At 34.5% G+C, this 22,854-nt stretch overlaps 1 protein-coding gene across 7 annotated transcripts in view; it reads left to right on the forward strand.

Moving 5' to 3' along the window:
* The window catches only part of LOC118184793 (cell adhesion molecule Dscam1-like), a 1,226,874-nt gene that overhangs the window by 642,717 nt on the left and 561,303 nt on the right, over positions 1 to 22,854 (forward strand). For all 7 annotated transcript variants that reach the window (XM_085823248.1, XM_085823249.1, XM_085823251.1 and 4 more), the window contains 3 exons: positions 8,358 to 8,564; positions 9,210 to 9,410; positions 15,565 to 15,726. In XM_085823248.1, the coding sequence (XP_085679374.1) occupies positions 8,358 to 8,564; positions 9,210 to 9,410; positions 15,565 to 15,726 (570 nt within the window). The remainder of the gene's footprint in view (positions 1 to 8,357; positions 8,565 to 9,209; positions 9,411 to 15,564; positions 15,727 to 22,854) is intronic.

A 22,854-nucleotide genomic window follows, 5' to 3' on the forward strand; every position in this document is an offset into this window, starting at 1 on the left:
TTCCATGTCTCCAGTTCTACTGGGCTGATTGACAAAATTCATACTGCGTTTTTCATGTCTCGAAAGGGCGACTTAGGATATATATTAGATTTATATATAGCACTGTTCTAATACAGGTATTTTTACACAAAATCGGGCTTTTTCTGAAATGACATGCAAAATTTTCAAATTCAGAAATTCAAAAATTTATCTTGGCGCATATTTTGCCGTTTACGCCAGGAAACATTCACTTGGCCTTCTTAATATATGGTAACCTATTTTCCTTTCCTTTTTTTAAATTGTCACATCGTTCCTACTTTCAAATAATTATAACAAAGCGCCTAAACCACATTTGATGTTTTTATTGCTTATAATAAATATGCCAAATTTCAAATAGGCCAAAATGTTAATTCACGTATATCTCAGGAAATTTGGAATAAAAACTCTCATTGTTTGCAGGTATGCTTAGATATACATATACTTAGATATACATCTAAAGAGATACCTTATGCATCTTAGATAAACATCCAAAGATGATGATAAACATTTTATACATTATAATTCAAAATAGTTTCGAAAATTTAATGAAAATTACTTAAAAATACAAATTTTAAGTATAAATCATAAAAAATCTGATGTGTACACCACATGACTTCCTTGTACGGAATATTTAATTATTCGCATTTTTTCTTGCATTTCATTTAAACTTATTGGATTGAATTATATCTACTTCGCCGACAGAGCATAAACCACAATAGAATAAATGCATTCTTTAAAATTGACTCTAGTATTTGTTTACCATAGTGACACTCTGCCGCTAGATTCACTTAACAGTATTATATTTCATTCATATTATAACTCATAATGCACAAAATTTATATCATTTAAAGAATATAATTATCTAATCGTTGCCACATGTTCTATTCAACTATGTATAAAAGAAAGTCTAGAGTACTATGTATAAAAGAAATTAAGCAAACAAAGCAAAAACGAAACAGTTTTTCACAGACGATTGAGCATTTCTCATTCAATTAATTCAGTTCTCACTTCGCGAGAAGGCAAAAATGCATCAAAACTCAAAATATCTATATTAAAAATTACGAAGTAAATCTTAAACACTTATTTCCTCGAAAAAATTCCAGAAAGAATTAAGCATGATTTAATTGGCAATAATAAATGAAGGCGTTATCTTTTTTGTTGCGAATTTAAGTTTCTCTAGATTGGCAACAAATCCACTAGTCTGCTGTTTCAAATGTAAACCATCAATGGCCGCCATTAAAAAAAAGCTTAGCGGCACTTAAACAACTTTAAAATTGTTGATAATTCTAAAAATATTGCATACAGATTTACTAAAGGCATAAAAATCTTAACCGGAAGCAACATAATTAAATCATTTTTAAAGCAAAAAATGTACAATTTACAAACATATAGGAGTAAAGAAACTGAGATCACTGAGCCGGGTAACAGAGTGGATATATATAAATATATTTATATACGTTTGGTGCGGCCGATTGCAATCAAAATACGAGGTGCACATCTACATGTTATAGCTGTCCTATATACAAAATTTCAACGTTTTGAGGCTACTGGTTTTTGAGTTATGCGAGATACGTACGTACGCACGTACGTACATACGTTCGTACAGACGCCACGAAAAATTCTCTTCAGAATTCATTTTAAAGCAGTTTTATAAATTTTTTTGAGGAAACGAGTCTTTTATTCTGTTCTTACGTACAGATGTCACTCAAAAACATCGTTAAATTGCATTCGATAGCGATCAAAATGGATATTTTCGTTGAAATATGCTGCCTGAAACTTTTCGCGATTACAATACTTCCTTTTTACTTCGTACAAGGAAGTAAAAATGGTCGAATTTTATTTGGAATGAACCTAAATTTCGTAATGTTAAAGAAGGAATCAAGTTATATAAAAAAAGAGAGATTAATAAATATATACCAAATTCAATTAACCCTGAGGAGCAAAAATTTTGAGACCTAATTTTTTAAGAACTATTTGTGGTATTTTTACAAACATTGGCAGTTTGGCATAATTTGAATATTATTAAACATCATTAACAAAAAGGAATCGGAATCAGAAAGCAATTTCTTATCAAGCATCGTTTTCTTCAAGCTTACGCCATTCACAATTCAGCATCCAAATCCCAAAGCTGCATTTGTTTAAAATTCTCTATGCAGAGTTAAAATTTGGCATACATTTTTATATTTTTTTCAATCGTTTCTCAATTTTTTATATCAATATTTAGTTTTCTTAGACAGCAACCAAACATTTTTCATAGACTTTTAATATTAACTATTTATATGTTATTTATTAAATATCACGTTCTTCACACATACGCCACATAAAATTCAATTCAACAGCAAAATTACTAAATACTTAAAAGCAGCATTTCTTTAGCATTATACATTACTTCTTATTTGCTAAATTACTTCTTCAAATACTAGGCGCTTGCGCGACCAGTTAACTAAAATATTTACTCCAAAAAAGAATACAATTATTTTAATGAGTCCGGCTGGTGTTATTTCAAAAAAAAATATTGAATACGTCTAATTAGACGCTTCAGATTTTAGTGCATGTTTATTTAAATCAGTCATATTAAAAGCAGTCATATTAAAAGCAGAAAAACATATTCTTAAGAACCGTATTTATTGTTTTTAAAGCGCTTAGTTTATAACTTAGTAATACTCCAGATTAAATTTTAAAGTATCTTAGGCTTTACTGAATGACAACACGTGGACGCGTAGAAGATAAAATTATTTAATTTCCGTCCACTATTTACATTACTATGATAGAGCCCATTTTATTAATTAAAATTGGAAGATAAATATACATTTTTCTGAACAGCAGCATTCTCGCTCGCTGGATATAAGTAAAGTATATAAGATAAAATATTTTATTTCTTGCAGTGGCAACACTTTGCTTTCTCGGAGCCGAATTTGTAAATTAAAACTGAAAGATAAATGCCTTATATTTTTCTGAATGGCAAATGTCTTGCGCACGGGAGATAAATATGTTTTAGTATGAACAGCTTTATCGTTGATTGCCTTTAAATCGTTGAGTCTGTTAATGAAAAATTCATATAGATTTTACAAAATATGAAATAAATAATAAAACAAGTTCGAAACTCAAGTGTTGGGTTTCCTACGTTTGGCTGGACGAATGCGATATTCAAAATTTGATGGCTCTAGGTACCGTCGTGTTTTCACAATGAAAAGAAAATACATAGAGTGGACCAAGCAAACATCGTGATCACCAACGACTCTGTTGTCGCCTTTGATGAAATGAACAGAACTAGTCGAAAAGTTCGGATCCGTGACATGAGTGACGAACTCAATCTGAGTAAAGGAACAGTTCACACCATCATCCACCAAGAACTGCAGTGTAATAACTCGCATACGGAATGGGTACCAAGACACCTTGATCATGAGAAACAACGAATGGACCTCAATCTTCAGCATTTGATACGTTATGAAGAGGATCCTGCATTTGTAGAACGTATAGTTGACGAGTTGGGTGACAAGTCCCAGTGTCACCACTATACACCCGAATCCAAGAAAACCAGCATGCAATAGAGACACACATCATGTCCTCCACCAAGGAAATCAAAAGCGCCGACGACGACTGCACAAGAAATGATGCTTTCATTTTTGTTTCAATGATTTCGTGCCACAAGGGAGCACCATCAATCCATCACAAACTGCAGTACTCTGAGGAAACTACTGAAAGCAATCAAAAGCAAACGGCCAGGTTTTCTTTTATAGCAAGTTGTCCTTCTCCATGGCAATGCCCGCCCACATGTCTCCTGTGAAATCCAGATGAACTTAAGCAAATTCCGTAGGGATGTGCTGAAATACCCGCCGTATATTCCGAATTTGTCACTCTGTGACTTACACATCTTTGGGCCACTTAAGCGAGAATTACGGGTGAGACGTTTCCTTTCGGACGATGAAGTCAAGAAAGCTGTGCAGGACTTCCTCAAGAATCAACCATTTTTCTACCGCAAGGGGGAAGACCTAGGCCTACCAGCGGCCAAGCGATAAAGTCCCTGAACATTATTAGTTTGGTCCCAGGTTCGAATCCCGCAAACGAAAATACCCATGCAGCCCGGGCTGGCTACATGGGTGTTTTTGTGGTTTTCGCATTAAAAGTTTACAATTGGGTGCCCCTTGTTTTTTGGCGATTCTTTTTTGACTCCAAGATCGGCGCCAGGAAGGGACAATTTCAAGATGGCCGCTACACAAAACCAAATAATAAGTCAAAGAATTGCACAAACTCTGTGTCCATGTACACATCGATCTGTTTTCACATAAAAAATATCCTAGAATTGCACAAAGTAGGCATTGCGCACTGCTTTAAATTTGTCTGTGTACACATCAATCTATTTTCATTTAAATAAAATAAGGAAGTTAAAACAAAATTAAAACTTTCATGGTAACCAGAAGTGCGCTTTCATCGCCAAAATTTAAAAAAAAAAATGTCGCTAATCGAAGGGCCACTCAATTCTACACTAGAACCGTTTTCGATAAGTGTAACGTGTTAATACGAGCCAGTTCCTCTTAGGAAGTCCTCCACGAAGGTCTTCCTCCCTTCCCTGTAGTGCCTTAATGCGGAACACGTAAATAATAATAATAATAAAAAGGCACAAACCTCTGCTGAAATGATGGGAAATGCGCTACAACGCCTATGGCTATTTGAAATAAAAGTATTCTTCTCATTCGGCTTGACCACTTTTCAACTAGGCAACCCTCATATATTAAAAATTAGGTAACTCATTTGTTTCCCAATCTCACCCCTTAAGTTTTTTTTTTCTATAAATAAAAATGTGACTAATTGCCTTCTTGTAATCCATTGCAAAGGAATTAATACTGTCCGATATTTTTTACGATAAATTTCGAATGTTCATTTAAGCGAAAACCGGAAGAATTTATTCGAGAAATGAAGTAATCAAATGAAATATTTCAGGACCGAAAGAAATTAATTTAACAGCAATTAAGCAAATTTTGATTAATAAAATTTTGAACCTCCAAATGCAATATGCTTCCTTCCCTACTTCTTCCCTTTAAATTGAATTTCTTTTTAATTCCCTCATTTCTGGATAAAATGAGGCTCTCTATATATATGAAGGGCATTTTCTATACTCTGCGCAAATATTTACTTATTTTCCGCTTCGAATCTCCCTGATTAAATTTAATTTTGTAATTGAATGCTTGATGAAAATCTTCTTTCTTTGCTCTAAGGATTAGGAGTGAATAGTTCATCACGTTGTGGTTAGAAAATTAAATCTGGTAAACAAAATAAAATGTTATTCCCCGGTAAATTATAACATTAAGGGTAACAACAAAGAAACCGTATAAATCAGTCTTAATGAAAAATAGAAGACCTCATAAAGAATTCATGAAACGCAATAGAAACTTAAAATGCAAACAAAGGATTCACATGAAACATTTTTAACCAAGACCGTTTAGCCCAATTTAGATTCTACTCGTCTCCCAGCTGAAAGAAAACGAGGTATCGTTTCGTCGCTTTATTATGAGACATATCTAATATCGGCTGCCGATTATTACCCCCCAAATTCCTCCTCACACTCTCCTACCCCTTGGCGACCAAAATTTGTTACAATTTTGGAAATAATTTACATAAAAATGACTTAAGAAGCTCCGTTACACTTTACTCTAATTTATTTCTTTCACACAGATGATGCAAATGAGCGAAATATGCGACAGACGCCTGGTGTAACGCGTTGCATAATGCATTTTATTCAAACATTCTTTTTAACTGGTGGTTGGAATTTGACAATAATAATGACTTTAGCCGGGCATATGTGTCTAATGCTCTTACGGCTACTCTGGCCGCCTGGGACATTTAATGTAATATCGAATAACAGGGAAGCACCTAGGGATGGAAAAGGGATGTGTTAAGCTTCTCCAGTCAGAACTGAAGTGTGGTGGAGCGGAGGGGGGAATCGTTGAAGTGTATATTGATTTTTAAAAGCTCCATATTTAATCATTCGCTAGCGACATTGCATTGTTGGGAATTGTTGTCAGTGCGTAAGCGTAATTAGATGCATTCTAGAATGAAATCGATTTAACGTGGAAATTGTATTTCCTGGTTATTAATTGTTTCAAAAGAGCCGCATGATTTATTTCTGTTGGCAATTAAGGGTTTAGGAAATCGATGTACGAGAAATTATATATAAATAAAAATTTGTTTATTTATCCATATATATTGTTAAGAATTGTTTACATAGATAGATAGATGATTTTAGCTCAAACATTTGTGAAACTTTTGTCTTTTTCTGTGTAGTGTAACGTAAAACATATTTAAAAGAGACAAGCTGTGCTGGAAAAGTAAGAATACAGGGGCAAGTACATTCGTTTAACATTGAGTAAACGGGTATCTCCGTAACTTGGCGAGATATCGCCAAGCTGACAACGGTTTGGCAACTTATTTCGTCGCCAAGTTTGGCAATAAATTGTAAAAGTCGCCAAACTTGGCTACCGTTTGGCGACATTTTGGTCGTGTACCTGTATCATCGTCATCCCCCCCCGGGGATTGACACAGGCGAACGCCTGGGAAGTACTGGTTAGGATCTGTACCTAGGCAGTCTCAACCACGAGGGTATATAATTTGACTTCGCAAGACTAGAACCCGAGTATTGTACTCAGGTTGGTTCAGGCTTGGCAGGGACCATACTGGTACCGTCGTGTATGTTCCTTCCGCTGGGGTGGAGCTAGATCGGAGATCGTCGACCGAATCCCTGGGACTTTGACCCTATTCAGTTCTCTTGGCGTGGACTGACAGAGTGGACAGAGCACCCACAACAATGTTCGTTTTGCCAATTGAGTGGTGCCCGGAGGCAAGGTGACAAAGTTTTAACATAGCGACGATTCGTTCTGTCCTATTCTTTGTAAAAGCCGGGTGGGGACTACGAGGGTTGCGTCCGCGAGGATGAGGGCCCTTGGACCATAGATATCTAAATTCGGAATGGGTTCGCTAGAACATGGATCTGGAATCTATCGTCTGGTGTGTCTGTATCATCGTCATAGGTATTGTAAATGAACAAATATAATTGATCACTGTATTAGCTGTAACCGTAATTCGGTCCTTATGCTCCTTTCCAGTAACTTCGAGAAGCAGAACGTAATAGAAATATCTCAGTGGTCAGTTGAAAAACTATGAGTCTGGTGAGATAATTGCGTTGTGTTTAACGTTCTTAGTAGTTTGAAGCGTAACTGCTGGTTGTACTCTGTGATACTGTGAACATCTGTACGATGATTTCTGTGGAAAATTGTAGAATTTCGAAGTGTTTCTTTTGATACAAATAAGTTTTATTAACCTATCATCGGTTCTGTACGCGTTCAATCTATTACGAATCCGTAAGCAAGCAACAATATATATATATATATATATATATTATGTGGAAATGACTTGACAACGTCGTTACTATGCAAAACAGTAGTTTTTATTTTATTACCAATTTTCTCTATTTACTCCTACGGTCTTTCTAATAATTTATAAATCTCCCACGAAATCTTCAATTTTTTTTTTTTTTATTTATCGTGTAAAGAAAGCATATAGTGTTCGGTAACTGAATAATGTTTTCGATATTTTAAGAGCTTTTTATGCATCAAATAATTTTTATGTTTTCTAGCTTTCGAAAGGGAGCAGTGGCAACACTGTGCAGAATAAAACATTTTTATCTCCAGCTCGCGAGACTGTCTTTGGGAAATTCGACTGGCATGCTATTTTGCTGTTTCTTAAACATTTTTTTTCCATTGAAATGAATATTTTATGGCATAAGTCAGAAGAACGTGATATTTAATAAATTGTGTTATGTTTCTGGACCAAAACAAATTAAGATAAAATTTTGTAAAGCCATCTTAGTACGAAAACTGAATATTGATATGATGAACTGAGAATAGACTGAAAAAAAAAACAGAAAAGGTATGTCAACACTTAATACAGCATCATACAGTATCAGGAATTCTAAATATATGCTGGTATACTGCTTTTAAAATTTTTGCGATGTTGCTTTTGAATTCTATATGGCGTAAGTGTAATGAAAGCAATGTTTGATATTAAAGCTAAAATGACACACCCACACACACACAAAATGAGAGCAGTAGTTAGTGCAACAGCAGACTGGTGAACTGCGATCCCAGTGAGAGCGTAAAAAACCTTAACACAACCTTCTGATAACCGTTAAAAATCTGACATCATTCAGTTATTTTTTTTGATTGATTTTTTTTTTCTTAAATTTATTTAACGGCAGTTAACAAAATTTGTAAACTGAAGTTAACACGCAGAAGCTATTTTGTATTATGCATTTCTAGAACTCATGTTTGCATTGAAAATTTCAGACGAACCTCCTGTCTTGGAAGAACTCTTTTCCGAAAAGACGGTATATCCTGGTGTTTCCGTTTCCTTAAAATGCATGGCTACAGGAAGCCCTTTACCACAGGTGACTTGGAAATTAGATTCACTGCCGTTACCCGAACAACTTAGATTTCGCGTTGGAGATTACGTCACTCGGGACAGTAGAGTAGTCAGTTATGTCAATATAACAGGTACGTTTATTCCATTATGTCGGCTAATTAACTAGTTATAATAATAATTTAATAATATTAATTGGTATTTCAAATTTATTTTTACTTTGGTTCATTTATCAAAAATTATAGTGCATAATTATTTTCTGAAATTGATTTGACTGTGAAAGCTTGATGATCAAAGATTTAATTCAAGTAAAGCATGTATGAATGTGTTTATGGATTCTTTTATTGCTTTTTGTTTAGTTGTCCTATTAAACTGTTTTGTAATTAATATACAGCAAAACCCAGTTGATTCGGATATAAAGCCAGCATTATATCCGAATCAACTGGGACCGGACCCCATTCGGATAACTGGATGTTTTTTAAAGAAACGTTCTACGTACAAAAACGATTACTGTATGTTGAACATGGGAGAAGAAAGCTATTTTTAAAGAAAAAGAAGTTTTGATGTTTCTTAATTCCTCAAGTGACACGTCATCCTCATCTTTTCTTCTCTCTTTTTCTTAAATTCTGAAAGTTATTCGGATAATCAGCGATTCGGATAGTCGGAGTTCGGATAACCGGAGTTGTACTGTACTGTAATCTCAGTTACTTGCAACTGCACATTTTCTATCTGTTAATATTCTGGTTTTCCTGGCTAAAGCACTCTTTTCTTTTGTTAAGGCATACAGGTTGAAGATGGAGGACTTTTTTCGTGTACCGCGACGAACGAAGTAGGATCCGTACAACATTCGGCAAGGGTAAATGTATTTGGTCCACCTATAATAAGATCCATGCCTAATATTACTGCTTTAGCTGGTGAGATAACTATTTTGCCTTGCCCTGCTGGTGGATACCCTCTATCCAGTATCACTTGGTCAAGAGGTATGTATTAAATTAATTTTATTATTTCAAAAAATAAGTATTTGCTTTTAGATTAAGTAAACCAATTCTCAAAAAGAATTTATATCAATTAAAGTAAAATAAGTAGAGCATTTCAGAAGAATTCATTGTGGAATAATTTTTATGCAAGTATTTAAAAAAACTATTTCTCTCAGATTTAAATTTATTCACATAAAATTATAATCTCTATTAGGTTTACTTCGATAGCATTGTTCCGAAAAAATTTAATTGGTCTGCTTTCTGATGTCTTTTAACTGATCTTTAAAAATTTGAAAATTCATTACTTTAATAAACATTTTATTTTTACAAAGCAGCTGGGAGGTTTTTAGCTGGCAAAGAAAATAAAGCTAGCATTATATTAGAAAGAGACTTAAAATTTTAAAAAAATGAGAAACAAATCTCTTTTAAATAACAGATTTAAAATTGATTACTATATTCACCGTTTGTTTAGTAAAAATGGAAAAGTAAAATTGTCAGAAATTGCCAATTATTGCCATTTTTTAAAAAAATTTTTTTTTTTTTTTTTTTTTAATTTTGAAAAGCATTAAATAATATCAAAATACAGATTTTTAAAAATGTTTTCTTATTCCTCGAGACTTTACTTTTGGAATAACTATATTTCGATAGTAGTAAGTTTAGTAATTATAAAAAAAATGCCGAAGAACAACAAAATTTGCCATTTTTTAAAACTCCGAGTGCGATGCACGAACAGAAAATCAATTTTTATATGAAAACATTTCTTTCCCCCATTTTGCATAGTTATGCAATTTTTGCTTAGTTAGATAATTTTTCCGCCTAGGCGACAGAAAAATATAAATGTGAAGTGTCTTTTCGTTCCATCCTAATGTGCATATTGTTGCCAACTAGCATCAAATTTCGAAATGTAAGCTTTTAAATAATTGCCATTTAATCAAAATACTGTCTATAAATATTGATTAGCTTTAACAATATCTGCAGTTTAATTAAGGTAATAACTATGAAGGAAATTCTATAAAAAATGCAATATAAGTGCATTTAAACAAAAAAAAAATACTTTTTTTATAAAATGTTTTAATGAACTTACGTATATGCATGATCTATTAATGTAGTTGTTATTTTAGCCAAGATAAATATATAAATAATAGAGTGTAATATATTTATTGACATAGAATAAATTCTAGAAAATATCTTAAAATGTGATGCATTAATAATTCCAAAATATATACCTTGAGTTATAAAAAATTAACAAGCAGTAATAACATCCCTGGGTATTTATTCATGAACGTTTATCTTGCTACCTTACAGAGTTCAATATCAGCAGCATCTTAAATAATTTATAAAAGTTTAAAATCTCATCTTCTGTGAAACTTAATTATCACTTATGATATTAATATTAGATTCAATAAGATAAAATATATCTTAGCTTTAAAGTCTGGAACATGTAAATTTTTAAAAGCAACTTTTGACTGATAATTTAGGTTTCAATTAATCGAACTAAATTATTTTAGTACGCAGATGAAAACATTAGTCAAATACAGACATGCTGCTTAGGTTGTTTCATTTATTACTATTATTTAGTATGGATTTTATCTTTCAGAAATGAACTTAGAGGGTTTAAAAGTTTTAAAAATTACTTTATGGAAAACGTTTTGCTACGGAACTGCTAATCGCAAACGAAAACTATAATGATTATAAAATTAGTAATGAGATAACCCCGAGTTTGGGGTAAATTTACGTCAATATCTTAATGATTTCGAATGCCCTCAGATACGGTTTCCTTTTCGTCAGGAGCAAATAAATCTGCAAGATTGGAAAGCAATGGGCTCAACGGTTGCGTTTATGCTCCACAGTAATCAGTACACTTTACTACAGTCCTCTCAGCTAATCACTGATTGATTCCCAGTAAAGCAACACGTTTTAACTGCGCATAGATGATTTGCCTTCCCGTTCACGGCATTTTCACTTACACTGGCCTGAGTCACCTCTACACTATCTTCCTATATAGTCTGTATGTTATGTATCTTCTATACGGGGTTATTTGGTGCCTGTAATGCAGGATATAATTCCTGCTAAAATAGGCATATCAAAGTATCAAACTTAAAGGTATCAAACTTCTTTCCAATATTACTTATTTACTTACCATCAGCTGAGTTCCTGTATCGCCAGTTATATGACTATCAGCATTTCTACTCTATTGGTGGAGCATTCATTTATAGCTAAGCCTAGCCAAAAATCTCCCTTTGCGGCGCGCTATACGTTAACGTCGGAATTTCAATAAAAAAAGTTGTATGCAGTCTATTTAGTCCTAAAGGAGTATACAGGTAAAATTTTGTAAAAATTGTACTTACCGTTTTAATTCTGTGGGTGTTCCATGAGGTGGAACACTGCGCCGCCAGAGCTTTTAAAAGTGCAACTAAGCGAGCATTGCAGTGAAGCACGAAAATGAGTAGAAGCGTTTGTATAAGAATGAAAAAACTCTGTATTATGGCTGTATACATCGTTTCCTGGATATACACAATATTCTTGAATATATACGAATAAATGAGATAAATGTCTATATACACAAGTCCTATATACAAAAATATTAAAAAATTTTCGGAAAGAGTTAGACCTCTCCGAGCCATTTATGGAAAATTAATAATAAAAAAATTAACTACGATTAATATTAACAATAAAGAAAAACAAGCCTATAATATATACATACACGAAAAATATCTACACAATTATTGAAAATAAATGGGAATGAGACTAAAATGCGACAGCAAAAAATTCGCGCAGGTCTAAGTATAGACGTGTCAAGCTACTAATCAAATTCCCGCCTAAACACTACTCCCAAAAACTTCGAGATGCCAATATTAGGGCTTTCATAACACAAAACACACCTCACCCCTCAATACTGCTTTGTTTGATTTTATTGCACCCCTCCCCCCAAAGCAACGGAAACAGAAAACGTAAACAACGGATGTTCTCTCCTAAGCACAGATGTTCTGATTCGTAACACCATGAGATCGCTAAAGACGCAGTGTTCCCGCTAATGGAACACCCAGGTTTATTCAATGATTCTGCGTATGGTTTTTGTCTGAAATATTAAAAAAAATATAGAACAGATAATTTGGAGTACAGCCAGCAAAATTGTGCCTATTTTTTTTTCCAAATAAAATTTTTTATATCATTAAAAAAATAGAGAAAATTACCTGAAAAAGTGGATTTTAATAACACATAATAAATGAAAATTCTGTGTCTCTTTGTGATATGCTGTTATCTACTGTTTAAAAAGAAAAGTTCAAAGTATATTATAAAGGCATTTTTATCTATTTACAGTTGAATTTAAAGGTTTCAGAAGCGATTCAATTTGGGTGTTCCATGTAGTGGAACACTGAGCCGCAAAGGGTTATATGACTATCAGCATTTCTACTCAATTGGTGGAGCATTCATTTATAGCTAAGCCTAGCCAAAAATCTCTACAGAATATTTAATTTTTATTAAAAATTAAATAAATTTGTAGCTGAATTTATAAAGTTACTTCGGAAGATAGGTATTTGTATGTATTACTAAAGAAACTCTAGTAGTACAGTCACTCCAGTAGACTCTAGTCCCAAGTAGCACATGATGTAGCAAAAACGGTACTATGACCACTTTGCAACCTTTTGGACCAGTTTGCAACGTCTTTGCTACGTCATGTGCTACTTGGGGTCAAGACTGGCTGCTCTGAATGATTTGTTTTTAGATTGCTTTTGTATTTTCGCAATTCATTGCCAGGTAGTCTATGAGAGTTTTTAGTTTGTTTCGTAGTAGCTTACACTTTTGGAGTTGTTACAGCCATACCTGGGCATTTCAGCTGTGTACGGCCGGAAATGTAGGTGTTTGGTAATTTCACACTCGAACAAATAGTGGCTTTCCAATCTGTCGTTTGAGGATCTGCAATCCCTTTTGAGGAACATAACTGAGGTAAAATATACAAGGGTTCCCTAACTGAGATTATCTGAGTGATAAAGTTCGCGCTGAGACCAGCATAACAATAATCAAAGTATCATATCAAAGTATCAATCAATCAGCATAGCAAAGTAACAGCTTTCCAGAGCCTTCCGAATACAATCCCGGAGAATTATCTCTTTAAAACCCTGATGATTTGTAAGTTTTCCTGTACGGAAAGTTAGACAATTAACTCAAAAAAACTGGATCTGGCGTTGTTAAGGTACCTGTCGTTTTTCTAGAACAGGATAACTCTAAGTAAGGCAATGCAATATTTTCAGCTTCCAAGTTATGATCAAGCTTTACGAGCGTTAAGTTAACAGCCCGATCCAGAGCAATAAATACCAGAGGTTCGGGTATACACAACACCGCTGTTTTAAAGAGGAACGGTGCTCAGAATGCTGAGGATATCCCAGGACATCTGCTTGTACACTTAAAGAAGGACAGAACCCTAAATGTATTTTCTGTGCTCAAAATGATGCGAGGTTCTATCGTTAATGTCAGGAATACCTGAAAAGGCTTGCTGAAACACAAAAGAAAACGGAGAAAGAGAAACATGTTTCTAGCAAATATGAATTTAACTTCCCTGTTTTATCTAAAGAGAACCCTACGCTAAGCTCCATAACTAACAATTCCAGTTATAGTGAGATATTAAAGAAAAATATGCTGGACGCTAAAAGAAGCAACCCTATTTTTGATGTTTTTACCACCCAAAATAATCTTAACTTTTTTCAAAGTGTCCTGGGAATTGTTCGAAACTGAAAATTGCTAATTCTCAGACTGAAATTTTTTCGAGCTTAAAGCTGAATACTGATTCGCTGTGATGTGTGTTTCAGGAGTTATGGTAATAGACTTGTGCTCCCTTTTCTCCCAACCACCTGTAGCTGATTCGATTTAGTCGAGAGTTCGCATTCCTATTCTTAACTACATAAGTTCGGGTCCCCCACAGCTCACAACTCCTCCACCTGCTACATGTTATGAAAGATGTACCATGGTCAAGGATTCTTTAAACTCTTGATTTTTCAGAATATAAGGTATTTCTCCCACTCCCTAGCGCGCCTTCGGGGTGTAGTGGTTCTGCACACTGAGCCGGTATTTTAGAGGTTCGTGGTTCAATTCCCGGCGAAGGCAATGTTAATTTTTTATCTCTCCGGCCTCCAACAAAATCCTAATGTCTGTACAAGTGGCGCCCGAACTAAAAGGGTTGTGGATGATGATTCTTCGCACCCAGGATTTGGCGACTAGGTCCCCTAAAACCCTAGTCGCCCTTTAGAAAGGGGAGTATATAATGTATTTCTCCCACTTCCCTAGTTGCCTTCGTGGTGTAGTGGTTCTGCACACTGAGCCGGTATTTCAGAGGTCCGTGGTTCGATTCCCGGCGAAGGCGGTAGCATTTTTTTCATATTTTCTGCTTCCAATTAACGTAATGACTCTACAAGAATTACTCATCTGCCCTATTCTGAGATTTGTCTCATTATTTCTTAGTCATGTTGGCTTTCCTCTCTTTTCTGTTTTCTCCTAATGCTGCTCATTTCAGCTCTTCTGATGTGGAGGAAAGCGGAAAAATGTCTAAGTACTCCGAAAGTAACCGTACTTAATTGCTTTTCAGACTTTTAGACTTCTTTGCTTCTGACGAATAGTGATCTGTCCCTGTTTGCTCTCGAAATCGATTGAGAGCTTCACATAAATTTAGATAACTTATGTTATGCCAAGCTCAAAGTTGTTACAATACTAATTTTATGTTTCATTTGGCATGTTTCTCATCTGTTTTCAAATTGATTATGTTAAATACGTTTGATTGCCAGCTAATATCAAATACAACAAGTTTAGTATATTAATAATAGTTAATAACTTTGAGCCGTATATAAGTATTTCTGTATTAACATAAGCCAAAGGTAACCATAATCTTTTCAACCTGTTCCAGCCATCGTGTCTATATTTTGCCTTCATATTCGAATTTTTACTGCATTGCAGATATATATTTCTGTAGATTAATTACGTTTATTATATCTGAGTAAACAAGAATAAAATATACCGAAATCTCGTGTCTGTTTCGAACGTTACTTTTATTTACAACTTTCCAGTTATCATCTCTCTTAAACATTAAATTTGTTTAAAAAAAACTACTGCGATGCTTACATTTTTCAAGTGCAAGGCACTTTCATAATGAATGTATTTTAATCAGATTCTAGGCTTCTCCCACAGAATCACAGACAACAAGTGTTTCCCAATGGAACGCTTATTATAAAAGAAGTTAATAAGAAAGCCGACGAAGGGAAATACGCTTGTGCAGCTGAAAATAAAGAAGGTGACAGAGCACAAAAAGATGTATTTGTACAAGTTATGGGTAAGTTGTTAAAAACCTCTCTTCCACTTTGTAAAATAGGATTAGTATATTTTCTGACATTTTACCAGACTAAAAGCATTGGTACCAAATAATTATAACCCATAAAGTTGTTGCGAATATCTCACATTTCATTCAAATTAAAATTCACCACAGTAAGCGAAAATAATTTTTTTGCTTGTGCACGGATTCGTAACAGATTAAACGCACAAGTCTGATAATAGGTTAATAATATTCGTTTTTATCAAATGAAATATTTCATAATTCTGGAATTTTCCACAGAAATATACGTACAAGTGCTCACAGTATCACACAGTACAAGGAGTAATTTAGTTTAGTTACGGAGGACGCGAGCACCACCCCTCTACCATGGCGGTTAATCGGCACAGCACCGCGTCCCCCCTTATCTAGAGCACCCCCCCGAGATGGTATAGGAAGGAGTGGGGGGGCAAACGAACCCCCACACCAGTAGCCGAGCCCCATCCTATTTATTGAATATCATGTAAAAAACAAATTGCCAAACAAGGGCTATGCAGATAAGTACTTTGCCATACTTAGTGTTTTAGGTTTGGTTTATTTAATTATGGCCAAGCACACTAGGGCTATCTGCCTTTGTGGAGGACTTTCTAAGGGAAACTGGCTCGTATCCACGTTACACATGGGGAAAACCACGAAAACGCCCATGCTGCCTTAGTGTTTTAAGTGACATACATATGCAACATAATACTGCATGAGACATTCAGTGAAAGATGATATATGATACTGTGTGATATATTACTACATGGTACTCAATGGTACTACATGACATTGGTTACTAATGATTTGGTCTATGGCATATGATACTACATGATTAAATAATGCTTAACTGTATAAACACTACATTTAAACTGTTGGTTACTACATGATATATGAAAACTGTAGATATATAAGCAGTAGTTACACATCCAACTACTAGGATTGTTAAATCCAAAGGAATGCCAAGAGCTTCTTAAGAGAAAGCTAATTAGGATATCTCAATTGGCGCGGAACTAAACAACAACTCGCGATAACAATAACTAAGCAATTGAGAGCAGATGCTGTCTCTTCGGGCTTAAATAGTTTTCAACCGGCAGCGAGATATTTCACGTAATTTCTGTAAATTACTGGAAAGCAATAAGAGGGTAGAATTACGGTTACAGCTAACATAGTGGTCAATTTCATTCATTCAGTTACAATACTTATTACGGTGATGCAGGGACCGGACCAAAATGTCGCTAAATGATCGTCAAATTTAGTGACAAAAAAGTCGCCAAAAGGATTGTCAGCTTGGCGATATTTCGCCAAATTACCGAGATACCCATTTACTCATTGTTAAATGCACTTACCCCTGTATTCTTACTTTTCTGGCATAGCTTTCTCTTAAAATTTGTCTCGTGCTACATTGTACAGAAAAAATATAACAATTTTACTTGTGATTCTACTAAAATTACTTATCTAAGTAGAAAATTCATAACACCGTGATAAATGTTTAAGTAAAAAGGATATAAAATTCCTAGTTAGAAAATGAATTTTCCTCACGAAAAAAGAAGAGGTAAAAAAACTGCTATAGGATAATTCTGAAAATGCCATATGCTGTTATAATAACTTGTGATTATCCAAATTTGTCAATATTCACATAGTCTATAAAACATATTTCAAATGACCCAGTGTTGCGGTAGTAAAGAATGTGAATAAGAAATTCGGTTGGGGGTTTGATCGCGTTATGTGATAACGGTATTATCCGCAGGAAAAGAGAAATATAACCTTAGAAAGTCAGATTTCTAGAAAGTGAAGAAGCATACATAATTATAACAACTAGATATGCATTATTGTTTCAAACTGATACCTGTATCGAACACTTTCAATTCTTATCGATGTTCCTACATCACTGCTACTGCGAATCCTTTTAGAAGACTTTATTTTCTGCGAAGCAGACGTTTTCTGCAACTTGCCACAGGTACAGATAGAAGAGAAAACCAGAATTGAACGATTGATCGTACATAACCGTGCATTTCTTCCAATAATTTTGAGGAAGTATACACTGTCAGGACTTGTGTTTCTCTTGATTTGCTTTGGAAACATGATGTGTCCTGAATAGGAACAGGGAGCTTACTCAAGCTATGAGGCGTTAGCAAGACAATTTGCATAAACGATTTAAAGCATTTAATTCGGGCCAGAAGTAGAAAACAAGAAGTGATAGTACAGTTTTAAAATAAAATAAACGTTAGTAAAACTTAGGATCCTTACAACACCTTGGGCGATCCGAGGGTCCTTTACCATTAACTTCTAGAGAGAACTTTCAGTTTCCCGTGTATTTTGAGTTTACCTTTGCCGCACAGACACTGTATGCTTGCAAACATTCATTCCTTCTCCGCATAGTTTCGCTCCGTCCTACGATAATTTTGGGTGATGATCAATTATAATCCAGATCTAGGCAATCAGTTATTGCTCAGATCATCAGCGCTGATTGCAAATGCAATCGTCCATGTTGCAAACGTAACTTGCTGCATTTAATATCAACTTGACAAATTACATAAGCTCGAGCACATGGCTTTTATATGAAATTTCAAATTTTATGTATTACTAGCGTGCTACGGCAAAAGCAATATTTATAAGGTCTATATAATTCAAAATTAAAAATAAAATGTACTATTAATTTACTGTACTGTATACAAAGTTACCAGCTGCGATCCAAAGCAAAATTTATAAGTTCTATGTACACCTGAAAAAAGAGTGCGTAGAAATATTTCAATACGAATGAAGTCAGTTCGTTCATTCCAAGCAAAAACCAATTCGTAAATTAAATTTTTTATTGCCAAACTAGGAAACAAAAACTTTGGGTATTTCGGGTTAATATGTATATATACGACGGCAAGATCTAAATTTAATGTAATATAACAACGTTTTCTCAATATTAATAAAAGAATTAATGTGGTAATAACATTCCACGTGAGTTATCCTAATCTGAAACAAAAAAAAAAGGTTTAACAACAGCAATTAAAATGCTGACATGAACGAAGATTTTCCGACATGCAATAACATCACATGCAATCGCGTGCTTTCTTCAGTGTCAGAAAATGATCTTACATAATAATAATATATATTTAGTGTTTGGCAATGCTACTTTTATTTCATATTTTGTAAAACATAAAATTTTTTTATTAACAAACTCTACAATTTGAAAGCGAGCAGAGGCAACACTTCTCGAAATAACACAGATTTTTATCTCCAGCATACGAGACTTTTCTCACTCGGAAAAATGAACGCGAAAATTACCTTTTTTGGAGGTTTTAATTAATATCTCGGCTGATTGGTCGAAATGTCTTCCCACGAATTTTTGGAATCGACGAGTACCTGTTTCGAAACTCAACTCCCGCCATTCCGAAGGAGACAATGCCACCAACAAGCAAACGACCACAAATTTTAGCAATATCGATTCACGATTTCTCTCTAAAATATACTATAATAAACTGCATTTGTCTAAAATGCATAGCCATATTTCTTACTCATTATGTCTTTATTTTATTTGTATATAATGTCATCACCCAAGATGACAGATTAAAATCTCCATCACTATCCTTTTAAAACAATTGCACACTTTATGTAGCAGATGCCTCGGGATCATCTTTCTGAAAATAATTTATGGATAATACATAAGAAATAAAAGAAAATCTGAAAGATTTCAAATTTTAATTACGTCCAAAGGGGCTTTTTTTACATATCGTGTGTTACCTTTATTTATTAAATATCATGTTCTTTGCACTTAAGGCCCACCAGCGGCCGAGCAGTAAAGTCGCTGAACACTGGTAGTTCGGTCCGAGGTTCGAATCCCGCGAACGGGCTGGCTGCATGTGTGTTTACGTGGTTTTCCTTATGTGTAACGTGTATACGAGCCAGTTTCCCTTAGAAAGTCCTCCACGAAGGCATCCCTCCTCTTAGGCAGATAGCCCTCGAGGCTTTCTCGTAATTAAATAACCTAACCTAACCTAAATCTTCGCACTTAAACCATAAAATTCCGTTCAACAGCAATATCGCAAAAAAATTTTAAATAGAGGTTATCTTTAGAATTTCCGATACAGAGTCTCGCGAGCTGCAGTTTTTTTTTTTTTTTTTTTTTTTTTTTTTTTTTTTTTTTTTTTTTTTTTATAGTGTGGCCATTGCTCGCTTTGAAATCGTTGAGTTTGTTAATTAAAAATTCGTGAAAGTGTTACAAAATATAAAATCTTAATAAAACAAATTTCAGATTCAAATTAGGGCTTCCACATGCCCATATTCTATGGAAGATTACGTTATTCAAATTTTGATGGCTCTAGGTACCGTTGTTTTATCACAATGCGAGAAAAATACATACATTCATGCACATTCTTCATTCTTTAACTTTTTTAAATACAACACAGGGTGATAACATTTGATGGCAACAATTTGAAAAATGAGACCACGCTTATCGTGAATCGACGCAAAATGCCAAAACGAAATCAATAGAGTTTCTGGGAAAATTGCCCCTTTGGACTAAAAATTAGTACTAATTAGTATCCTCGTAATGTTATCAGTAAACCTTTTTAGTAACTAACTTTCGATAACAATTAGCATTAAGCGAATACCATAAGAAATAATTTCGAATAACGTAATTGTGATTGTTCCCCTCATCGCTAGAAAATCATTTACCTGCAGAGATCAGTTTAACAAAGTCCTGTGTATTAGCGAGGGACTTCAATGAAAATTATCTCGTTTATAGTCACGCCGGTCATTATGGAAACTACAATCTGGACGGCATTGTGAAATCTGTTGTTGATTATGTGAAGAATTTGACAGTTTCCTTCCAAGTTACCTCCATACTTCCAAGTTCCATAATCGCAACTGATGTTTACTCGGCTTGCTGACATTCGTCTAGTAATTTTGTAGATGGAGCCTTATTCGACGAAAACGTTTGCCTGCTGACAGCAGCTAAGATACTTAGCTACGAGCTTCGTAGTCTGCTGTAATTTCATGAGATCAACGTTTTCGAGTAGCTACAGTGCGCCTGTATACACCATGTGCGCATACTTATGATGCGTAATGATGTGCGAAATATCTAAAAGTTTATGCTCTTTTTCCTCGAAGCGAATTCAGTGATTCACGTATGTGAACTTTAAGTAAATCCATTTTATGTAAGTAATGAGTTAAGTTAGTGGAACTATTTTAAATGAAGTTATCCATCTGATGATTGAAAACCTATATTATAACCTATATTAAGCGAAGTCAATCCTCAATTTAGGTAACTGACTTTAACGCATTTGCATACATTTATTGTCGGAAAGCACTGAGTAGCTTTCCGATTTATTCACCGTTTCTCATACAAGAATTTTTAGGGTATTTGTTTTACTTCCTTGTACGCAATATAGGAGGTTAACTCTTTTATTTACTTCTATTTACTTTTATTTTTACTTTTATTTATTTTTATTTTAATTATTTTTATTATAACTTTATTTACAATGTTAATCTCGTCTACTGATTCAATATTTTACACCACCACACATTAAATTTTGTGATGCAGAAAGCGATGGTTTTAACAAATAAATTACTGTAATAATAATAATAATAAAAGAGAAGAAAAGTCTGAAATGGTTCAGATTTTAACGGTCATCCAAAATGATTTATTTTATTTTTTATTTTATTTTATTTTTTTACGTTCTCCCCGAGCGCGTAGTCTATCAGTCTGCTGTTGCAGTCATTATATTTCTTTTTGTATTTTTAGCTTTGTTATTAAGCATCGCTCTCTTCGCACTTTGCCATATACATTTGAACAGCAAAATTACAAAAATTTTCAAAACAGCGGGGAAATGTTATGTTTAGAATTTCCGATTCAGTGTTAAGGGTTGGCATAACATTTTTTAGTCTTTTATCGGTTCATCATATCGATGCTCAGTTTTCTTAGTGTGATAACTTGCGAAACATTTTTGTCCTTTTATTATTAACGTTTTTTGTGTTAAATTTATTAATGTCATGTTCTTCGCACTTACGCTAGGTAAGATTCAATTCAACAGGAAAATCGCAAAATATTCAAAAATAGCATATCTTTAGATAATCACCGGGCGTGCCTCTTACCGTCAACTTAATGACACTAAGGGTCCTCACCTGCCACCGAATTAGACCCATGGGTTCAACCCTTGTCCTAGAACCTTGGAGAGATCGGCGCCAACGAACCTGGAGTAATATAGACCTCAGGGTTTCACTAGTCGTCAATTTACTACCTACCAGTCGCTCGGGCTGCCCGTCACAGAGGGACATTACTCAGCCAAGACTCAGCCAGGACATAACCAGGACGCCACGCCCGAGCTACTAGAGTCATCTCTTCTAGGATTTTCCAGATCCACGGGCCGGCCAACAAGCGACCTTTCCAGAGCCTCCAGAGCCGCTAGTTCGTAATTTGTATATCCGTGTGGTCGAGACTGCCTAGGTACAGATCCTAGCGAGTAGTTTCGCAGAGTTCTTTACGTCGACCCCGGGGGGGGCCATATTTTTAGATATACATCTTCCTGATATACAGTCTTGAGCACTAAAAATAAAAATGTTTTATTCCATACAGTGTTGCCACTGCTCGCTTTCAAAACGTTTCAAATCGTTTTCAAGATTTTATAAAATATGAAATACGAAATTAAAAATTAAAAATTCGCGATTCTAGGTGCCCATGTTCGGATAGAAATCTACGGTATTGCCTTTAGATACGTCGTTTTTTCGCAATATGTTAATGCCAGGAACATACATACATATTTTCAGATTCTTCATTAATGATTCCCCTAAGATAATATGGACCAATAGTATTTGGTGGCAACAACTTGAAAAGTGATTCACCGTTTATTGTGGACCAAAGAGGTTAGAATAGATGGAATGAGACTGACGTCACAAAAGTGAAGCCAAGGAAATATCAGGAACGTGACGTTAACCCTTATCATGGCCGCCATACAGAGTAGAGAAGAGACAACGAAACATATTAATAAATAAAATTGAACAGAATTTTAAAGGAAATATCAACGTCCACAGGCCCATAAAACTGTTATTGTTACCATTTACACGTTTTCATGTACGAAGATTTTGTTAAATTTGAAAGGGTTATTTCCAATCCTTGTAATTTTT

Source organism: Stegodyphus dumicola, chromosome 9 (genome assembly GCF_044657685.1).
Source record: "Stegodyphus dumicola isolate Sdum_Otavi_A_Nest chromosome 9, ASM4465768v1".
Classification (NCBI taxonomy): domain Eukaryota; kingdom Metazoa; phylum Arthropoda; class Arachnida; order Araneae; family Eresidae; genus Stegodyphus; species Stegodyphus dumicola.